The 10,160-nt window shown below is 35.6% G+C and overlaps 1 protein-coding gene across 12 annotated transcripts in view; it reads right to left on the bottom strand.

Moving 5' to 3' along the window:
• Positions 1–1,210: 1,210 nt before the first annotated feature.
• The window catches only part of NTNG1 (netrin G1), a 145,270-nt gene continuing 136,320 nt past the window's right edge, over positions 1,211–10,160 (bottom strand). For all 12 annotated transcript variants that reach the window (XM_015290342.4, XM_015290344.4, XM_015290345.4 and 9 more), the window contains one exon: positions 1,211–2,437. In XM_015290342.4, coding sequence (XP_015145828.1) covers positions 2,211–2,437 — 227 coding nt within the window. In that variant the 3' untranslated portion in view covers positions 1,211–2,210. The remainder of the gene's footprint in view (positions 2,438–10,160) is intronic.

Below are 10,160 nucleotides of genomic sequence, written 5' to 3'. Positions count from 1 at the left end.
CATTGAGTCTGCAATATAATTTTCCATTTGCTATCATGAACATCATTTTAATATATGCCTGTAATCTAACATAGACTATGGCTAGTAGCCACCCAAGCTCTAAATTTGTCTTACCATTCTTATCATAGCCCACCCATCAAAAGAGAATTCTGGTGTGAGCAGTAAACATTCTACGTGAAAGGTCAATGTGATGACCTGAATACTGTCTTGCTATCTGAATTGCTGTGCTTATTGGAATCTTTAAGAAATGAAGACTTGCCATGTTTGCCTGCTTGTTGAGAGTAAGTACTGGCCTAAAAAGCATGTCTCAGCAAAAGAGCTTATCCAAGAAGGCAGTGCTCTAAATTCTGCTCTGCTCACCAGCAACCAGGTAAAATGTATTTCTTCCAGGTTTTTTTTTTTTTTCTAATTAACTGTATTCTAGATGAGGTTATTATGTTGGTAAACTACTTAAAGCCACTATGATGAAAATTGCTAGGAAATCAATTCACACGGTCTTGCTACCTCTTGATTTTTTAATTTTTTTTTTCAAGGGCTTTGAAACACTGCTGAGGTTTTGGCTTACCTATCTGTTCTTGCTATTCGTTTCTGCCACACTCAGTAATTGGCCTAATAAAGGCAAAGGCAAGAATTTATTATACCCTGGGCAATACTTAAAACCAACTTTATTTGCTGGAGCAGCACTTCTAATCTACAAGCTGCTGTATGTTTTGACAGTCCTTCTAAATATTAAATTTGACTCTGTTAAATGTTAAATCTTATGTTTTTGATTGCTGCTGTTTTTACAGTTTCCTAGGCTGACTAGTACATATATAAACATACCATTTTAATGAAGCTTTTGGAGAAACAAGTTAAGCTGTGGCTACATCTACTTTATTACTGCCAAAATCCAAAAATACTCCGTGATATAAAGACTAGTTTCTGTAATGTTTTGTGAATTAATTTGGAATAATTCCTGTGATGTCTGGAGAGAACAAAGATGAGAACTATTCAACTTTTCATACCCCTCCCACGCTTAGGATTTGATGAAATTTTCCTTAGGCAAATTTGTTTATAATGGTTAGCAGAAATACAGTAAAAATTAACACCAAGTTAGATTTTCATGCAGTAATTTCAACTGTTGAAACTGTTTTTCTTCCACATGTCAGACGGTACAATGATCTATCACTACCAGAAAAGGTTTAAGAAATAGTACTACATGATCCTGGAATTGTTTATGCAGGAATTTTTATTCTTGGAAATCTTCCAGTGTTAAAGCAACAAGAAAACATATAGAATGTCCTTTGGTGGAATCTTATTACACTTGTTATATATGTAAACTGATATTCTTTGATGCCAGCACGTTGCCCATACAGAGAAATCTCTGCACAATTAAATGAAAGGTAAAAGAAAAGGACTAAATAAAAAGTAATCTTTTTTTTCTCTTATCTGATCAGAATTAAATACATTAACAAATTGTCTGGTAACACAAATAGGCAATAATACAAAAAATCTACATTGTACATTATTTCAAGAAAAATAACTTCATTTGAATACAAAAGGATAAATACACTTTTTGTCCTATAGCCACTCTTGTACAGTAGGTGAACACGGCATCGTACTGATGCAGTGCTGCTAAGGTATACAAGGATATGACTGGCTCGAGTTTTATTGAGGGGGCTGTTACACATGTGCATCACTAACATCAGACAAAGAAATCTTTCAACCAACAAGGGTTACAGAGCAACGTTCACTAAAGCACAGGTTGGAGAGGATTCAGGGACTGAAGCAGGCCAATATGGCAGCTTTTACAGATTTCCTTATACCCACAATGCACTGACAGCAAAGAATGCCTTTATTTGGTCGGTCCACACACTGGGCGGAGGTACAGCAGCGCACTGCAGAGGAGTAGCAAATGTTCTTTATTTCCCATTCTGTTTCAGGGCTGTCCAAGCTGTTTGTCCTATGTGAGCCTGGCAGACGGCACTGGTTGGGCAGAGCAGGAGCTGCCAGCCCATCTCCGGTTGTGGTGAGCAGTCTTGACTCAGAGCGCTGTCCGTAACTGATTAATATGGCTTAGTTCAGTTAGGCCTTCCTAGTTTGTATGTGGTATTTTTTTCTCTCTTTTTCCTTTTTGAAATTTCGGTAGCAAATGCTTGGATTTTGTTTTCTTTTCGTGTGGCACGTTATTTTGAAGCAGTCCAAATACGATGCCGTTGACCATACGAAGCCTAGCACATGTGAACCCCAGCTGCTCCTAGTAGGGCCATCAGCAGTAATAAGGGACAGTGTGACATTGCCCCCTGGGCGGAGCTTTGGCTGCAGCCTCCTGGATCCCTTTCACACTTAAGCTTCTCGCATAAGATGCCAGTGTAGGCCGGAGGGCACTGGCACCGCACATTGTTGATGCATGTCCCTCCATTCTGGCAGTGCAGGAGTTCATTGTCACACACATTTGCTGCAAGACAGCGGGGGAGGGAGCGAGAGAAAAGCAGAATAAATATCAATTCATCGACAGGAGAATGTCTGCACGGAAAGCAGAATTAAAACGTCATGGCTCATCTCACACCTCCCTCCTCTTCCCGAGACATGGGAACAGGGGAAGCGACCAGGTTTTTAAACACTTCACATTGGAATTTTGGTATTTTATTTGCTAGTTTTCTCTTCCATCTTTTTTAAGCAGTAGTCTTGGGAAACATTATTGTTCACTTCAGACCACTGAATATTAATTAATGAATTAATATTAAGAATGAATTAATAATGAATTATGAATATTAATACCTTCATTGTGCCAGTGTCTGCATTTTTATAGTTCCTACTACAGTGGAACTGTAGGGATGCTGTTACTTGAAAGGGACAAGGTATCCGAAGCTTTTGGGCAGCACAAACAGTGTTAAAAATGCAACATGGCTTCACTAAAGTAAAAAGATCTGTATGAGAAGGCAAGATTTTATAACCAAGAATTGTGCATATCAATGACCTGAATAAAAATATGCAAAAAAGGCAAGCACAGGCAGGAAAATCAGCATGCTATCCGATGGGGATTTTATGCTATGTGCATATGGAAATAAAAGATAGTTATTTCCATTACAGATCAAATATTTCTTCTTAATTAGATTTGCTACTTTGGTACAAGGTTAACTGGCAACTCAAAACTATCTTGTTTAGACATTGTAGCCTGATAGAATGACTTCAGAAGTCAGATTTGACAGAAGATTTGAGGGAAAATAACACAGGCAATGGTTTTACAGCTACATAGTATTTTCTATTTGAAAATCTGGCAGCCTTTTTTTTAAACTATCAAAATATTTCACTTGTTAAATATGTAGACAAGAGGAACATAGTACTTGAATGTGCCAATCTGTTTTATTTTGGAGAACAACAATGGTAAAATATGTGCTATGTATACAGCTCTGTCTTCCAAAGGAGCGTTAATTTTAGTAAAGATTTGTGCCTCCTATTTAAGCAGGATGTGACAGAAGAAACTTTCCCTCAGGGAACTGGAGAATGGTTTGGTTGAGACAGTCTCAACATTATATGCTGTTTATACATATATTAGACTGGAAATAACCTTAATAATTCAGACTAAGGGAAAATTATTCTTAATTTCACTCAAAACTTTCTATTTAGCTCTACAAAAATGTGTAGTTTTCTAGATGTTAATTTCTTCTTAAAAAAAAAAAAAAGCAGTATTTTCAGAACTAAAATCCAAACAGCCCAAGCCCTTAAGTGATCTACATAAATCTATACCATGTTGTGTTCTAAAAACATTACTGGCAATCTTTTATGTCCAAGCTTTCATTCAGAAAAAGGAAAATTCTGACTATGGAAGGACCCTGAGAAGGGTTTTCTGATGTTTTGCATCCAAGCAAGCCAAATAATAACACAGTGCATTAGAAACTTACACAGATATAATTGAGAGAGAGCAGATAAATTATTTGTCTCAGTGATACCGTTAATAATCAAAGCCTCTTCCTGAGAGCTCTGGATAATTTTTTTTTTTCTCCTGTTTCTGAACTGTAATGTTAGCATCTGGATATTAAGGTATCATGAAGGTGACAGATGTATGTCTGAATTTGAATGTTCTCTGTATTCATTGTAGCAGCACATATTACGTACGAGGAATAGTAAATCATCACCAAATAAGTATGGTGAGCTTAACAACCTAGAAAAATAGCAAGGTAACAGGCAAAAAAAAAAAAAAAGAACTGTTTTCTGAAAGTCAATATTTGAGGTATATAGCCTCAGTCACAACAGTTAAGTAGTTAAAGTTGACCTTGTTATTCAGGTTTCATGTTCAATTTTCATATGGGTAAACATATGTAATCAAATAATAATTTGACAGTACATTTACTGTGCCTATTTGTTCTGGACTACTCATTGCTGGGATGCAATGAGTGAATGGTGAAATATCTGTTCGATCAATACTGACCATTGTTTGCCTTGATTAATTGAGAGGAAATCAATAGTCAATTACATACTGCTTTTTAAATGGTAGATATTTCACTTCATGTTTTCCCCTGAATCTATTATCTATCTTTTTCTAAGCATTTGCTCAAAAGAAATTTGTATTCCATTATCTTGAGTTATCTTGCCAATCATAGCCTGTTGTTTAGGAGGCCATCCACCCAGTTGCTGGTTGTGGTGTTACAGAGTGCTGGATGTTGGTGTAATTATTACTGCCTACAAAATTCTGAATACAGTGTTACAGATATGGAATTCAGACTGTTTATTTATTATAAAAAAAATTCTTTCCAGTACTTAAAGGATGACCCAAAAACTTCTCTTCAGTATTTTATACATAGTTATAGAAGTTTGCCTGTGGTAATGCATTAAGGTAAATACAGTAGAGTTTAATGTTCTTACTACTTGCAGCTGCAAATTGTTCAGCTTTTCGTCTTGTATTGTCCAGGATTTCCTTAGTTTTTCTCTTGCACCCACATGTACGTATAATGTAGGTAGCAAATGGAAGGGAAACAATTCTGAAATGGAATCTCCCTCCTCCCCTCCCCCCCCCCCTTTTTTTTTTTTAACTTTTGTTTTACATTTATGCTGAGCAACTCTAATTCCATTCTCACCTTACAGAAGGCCCGCTGAGGATTATATTTAAGACCTAAATATTAACTATTTCTTTTCTAACCATTGTTATGTTTGTTCAGCTTAGGATTTAGATTTTCAATTGCTAATGAGTGTAACATATCAGCAGAATGAGGTACATTCATACTCCCATTCTACATCTTATTGTCAGGACTCTGATAAATAGAATGATTATTCACATTCAGCATTTGGTGTCCCAAACTATGCCTGGACAATTCATGTAAATGTTTTTTTTCTTTCCAATTAAAATTTAATAACCTGAAAGGTATCAGCTACCAAGTTCTAATCATAGAATGAAACACCAAGAAGCAAAGCAAATAAAAACTAATTCAGAATTAATAATACTTGCCTCTTAAGACTTGTGTGCCTAAAATGGTCATGGTTTGCTGGCAGACCTTCATGAATTAGAAGATGGGACACCAAGCTGATTATTTAAGAAACTGAACAGAGTTATGTGACTTGTTCTGGATAACCTCACTGGATTTTTAAGGGGCCTTTTTTAAGCACAGTCTCCAGATCTTCTCTTGCTAATGTGTCAAGTGAAATACTTAAAGTAATAGAGAAAAATTTTTAGTATATTTTGATAAATGATTTATGATCTAAGCTATAGTCTGATTATGGAATCCTTAAAAACACTACACAGAGGAGACAGAAAAAAGCAATTTGTGAATATAAGTAAGTATTTGAAGCTTTTCTGTCTTTAGGGGAAAACCACTGACAACTGACAAGTGCCTTCAATTAGTAGGAGGTGGTAATTACTTTTTATGTTAAAACTTAAATGTCTTTTCCAAAATATTCATTAATAAGTTATTGAAGCTCCTTTTGTAGGATAAGACCTTTATAAATACTGAATGATGACTTACCTCAATTTACAAAAATATTTGCAGGAAACTATTTGATTTGTAATTCTAATGTCATTAAATTTGCAAATGGAATAAAAAAAAGGAAATAAGGGGAAGAAAACCATGTTATTCTAGAAGGAAACTAGTCTTTCCGCTAGTTCAAGCTGTTCAAGAAGTAATTGATATGTGAGTGCTTAGAATTTATGTTAGGTATCTAATGAAATATATTGAGAGTAGTGTAGATATTTGACAAATGTCTACTTTCCCCTTAAATGTTCAGATGCAAGTATTACATGGAAATTTCAGAGTCTGTCCAAAACTTTATTATCATAACAGCTCTGGATATGTTGATAGGTTCAGCTCTGAGTATATCACATGGTTTGGTTTGTTCTAGAGAACTGATGCATGTTTTGGCTTTATTTTTGCTGCAGTGAACTTTTCTCACTGTTCCTCTGTCGTTTGTATGAATGGGACTACTGAAAACATGAGAATTTTAGACCTTGGATGCCAGCCACTCTTAATAACTGAAAGCATGCAGGCCTACTGGCTGAAGAAAATACGGACGTTATTCTTTAAAAAATGCAGTCTTTTAAACAATTTTAAAACAAAACAAAACAGAACAGCCCCCTTCCTCCTCCTCCCTCCTTCCAGAATATGAATATATATATATATATATAAAACACCAAAACCAAACAACTGCAACAAATAAGGAAGCTTGTGTATGGCTAGCAATATAGCCATCTATATGTATAAGTTGCAAACATGCACAAGAAAACCTCTGCAGTCATGAAGGTACAAGTAATATTTTTCCTACAGTTTGTCAAAGTGACATTACTGGAGCTGGGGCATTCAAAACAGTCTTTTTCAAATGACATTATTTTTATACACTATGAAAGAACCTTAATTCTATTCTTGTTATGTTTTAAGGGTCTTTATGTGGAGCTCCACTGTCTTTCATGAGATTTTGGCCATATCAAGTAAATATTAGGAATGAGTATTTAAAGGCATGGGTTAAGTTTTTAAGTAGTCAGGCTTCTGAGACACTGACTACAATTGCTGTTACAGTTACTGTTGCACACTGCATGACAAAACCTCAAACTTGTTTAACATCTGTGTCATACTGACTTGAATAAAGAGTGTTCAGTAGCTCACTTGGAGGTTTCATCACTAAGATATCTTTTCCTAGCTTTCTCTCAATTAGGTCTACTATTAGACTATTGTTAGAATTTAATGTTCTCAGTTAAATTTACTGCCAAATATACATATATATATATACACACACACACACAATATGAACATATGTCAGAGTGTTTATCAGACTTATTCAGAGGTTTTAAATCAATCAGATATCTTAAATAAAAACCAGTTATTGCTCCTTTAAATATATCCATAATTTTTTATTTTTTGAAGTGACAGCAATTGACTATTTGCTGAACTGGGTTAAATAAAACTATCTCAAGACACTGCCAAATCAAGATGAGCTAAATGCTTAGGTAGTATAAGTAGGAAACTGGTTTCTGTTTATGCATGTGCAAGGCACATTCTGAAGTCGAGACAAAGTAAATCAGTGTGGACAAGTACAAGCCTAAGGCATACTTTACTGTGTCAAACTTACTGCCATAAAATGACAGATATTAATACAAAGATCTCTGGTGCAAAGTTGAAACAATTTGTGATTAATAAAACTGTAAACAGTACAAGGGAATAAATGCTGACCAAGTGAGAATAGTTTCTAAGGGCAGACATCTCCATCTTGACTTGTCTCAGAAATGCCAGTTTGGGGCACAAGCGCACTTTTAAAAATAAAAATAAAAATTAAACCAGCTTTATCAAATCGTCAGAGTAAGTGATAGATGCATCATGAATAAACTGCATTTACTGTGCAAGTTTCTGGTAGAGTCCTTGGATTGTTTGTCTATATGTAATTTCTGGTCTTTCTGCACAATTTTCACTCCAAAGTTATGCTGCTGCTTCTCAAATTGCAGGAAAAGTCTTCAGACTTCCTACCAGAAGACGTAGCTACTGTTCAGAGTTCTTCCCTGTGTGCAGCCACGGAACGGATGGTGATTCTCCTCTCCTGCAAATAGGTTCCAGTTTATCCTAGCATCCATGTGGGTAAACATAGCTCATGATTTTGCTACTGGAAACGTAAATTCCACCATAGAACAATTTTATTTTATTTTTTTAACATGGTGAAAGGACAGCAGATGTTGCTCTATTTCACATCTTGTGACTACTTTATCATTTTCCATTTCTCATTTTATCTAAAATTCTTGGATTTAATTAATAAAAGATAATGAGAAGAAATACATCAAATCTGTCAGAAAGATGGGGAGAATTGGGGAATACATATACTCGCCTGATCAAGGAGTCATAACAGTCTTATCAGAAACAACACCAGATTGCTTGTTAAAATGGCCGGAAACAAATGCAGATTTAGTCATCTAAGAATTACTGTTGAGATGAAATCAAGAAAGATTGGAAGGTTTTTGGAAGTAGTTAATTAACCTTTCAGTTGTATGATTTGGATGGTTTTGTTTTTTACTTGTCCAAAAGAGAAGGATTCTCCAGGGGAAGAAAAAAGTTCCCCATATTTTTTATTGTTTTGCTTATGGAGGAGCACCACTGTCTCAATATGACTCTTTCCATATTTTAGGATAATCTCAGGAAAGCAATAAGCTACATCATAGCTTTATTTGTTCAAAAGGGACACTACATGTCCCTATCATTCATATTTCACTAACAAAGTAGTAAGCTGTGGGGCCGTTATTTCTATTTTCCTGGAGATAAATGAACACTCATAAACAATCTGTCTTCTTCCCTTATGGCTACTTATTTATTTAAGTCTGGGTTTTGATGTAGCCACTATCAATAAAAACTGGTTAAGCATAATGACCCCTTGGATACAGAAGACGCGGTGGTTATCAAGAGGCCCTGTGTACAGTCGGTGGGTGAGTTTTGGTTCCCCAAATACCTTGAGGTCCCTGCAGATTGTAACTTTCATGGTTAGCCTGCAGGTTCCCCACCGTGCACCACTTCCTTGCCTGCATTTGACATCTGCTGTAATACAATGCTGTTGTACAATAAGCATTGGAGGTGACTCCTATAAAAAGTGCGAAGTTGTGAGCAATGTCTGTTGGAAGCTTCACTGTGATGTCCTCCAAATGGAAACACCTGTAATCTTAAATTACACTACCATAAATAGCAAAGAGATTAAAATGGGATGTGCATGTAACTATCAAAGGGAAAGGAAGCTCTTAAGTAATCGATAGATAAGGAGATATTTCTGTATTATTTAATTGCGACTTTCAGCTATGTTAGGGTAACCATAAGTAAGGCTAAAGCCAAGTTCTTGTGATGCATTTGCATTTCTCTTGCATGTATTTTTCAAAAACTGAAAGTTTGCATAAGGTGCTAGGATAATACTCTACTATGGAAGAACAAAACACAAATGTGCAACATAAGTGCCCTAGGATCAGTCAGCAGGTGAACTTTGAGAGTTTGTGAAGATTAGCTACAATGTAAAGGTAATACATTTATATAGCTCCTGCAAAGTATCTGAAATCTGAAGGATAAAATTTTTTTGTTAAAGCAAAAATGCTGGGAATTTACATTGACATATTGTGTTGAAAGTGGATGAAAGTGTTTGGAGTGCTTTTGTTGAGCTAACTCTGGAGTGGGGATAAAAACATTGCCCCTGTAGGTCTCACAAAACTCTTCAGAGTGAGTAAGAGTTATTGCTGCTAGTGAACAATAGAGAGGTTGATGCCAAGGGAAGTCAAATGGTTTGCCTGCCCTAACAAAAGAAGGGTTCAAACCCAGGTCCTGTGCATTCCCGTTCTGTTTACTACATCGTACTGTTTTTTCAGATGTATGCAACAGTAGAGTTGATCACTGTTTCCAAGGGAATTTGGAGAGTCTCCGATTGAAAACCATTTACTAACTAGAAGTTAAAAAAGGAATATGCAATCTTATCTGCTTATAAGTGGCACATGCAATTGCATAAAATGTTTAAATATTCTGACAATTAGGAATAATGATGATGTGTATGCCTTCTTCAAATCTGACCAGTTAAATCTTAGGCTACTTTATGTTCATATATCAGGAAGATAAGAAATACTTGCAAAACTTTACTGTCTCCTGTGCTTTATCCTGGCTTTGATTTTACTTACATTTTTCTCTCATTAAAATGAACTCAAGGTATGATCTCATGATCTTATGTCATAATTTCTTTCTGAAACA

Source organism: Gallus gallus, chromosome 8 (genome assembly GCF_016699485.2).
Source record: "Gallus gallus isolate bGalGal1 chromosome 8, bGalGal1.mat.broiler.GRCg7b, whole genome shotgun sequence".
Lineage (NCBI taxonomy): Eukaryota > Metazoa > Chordata > Aves > Galliformes > Phasianidae > Gallus > Gallus gallus.
The sequence above is the reverse complement of the archived record's forward strand: the minus strand, read 5'-3'. Positions and strand labels throughout refer to the sequence as shown.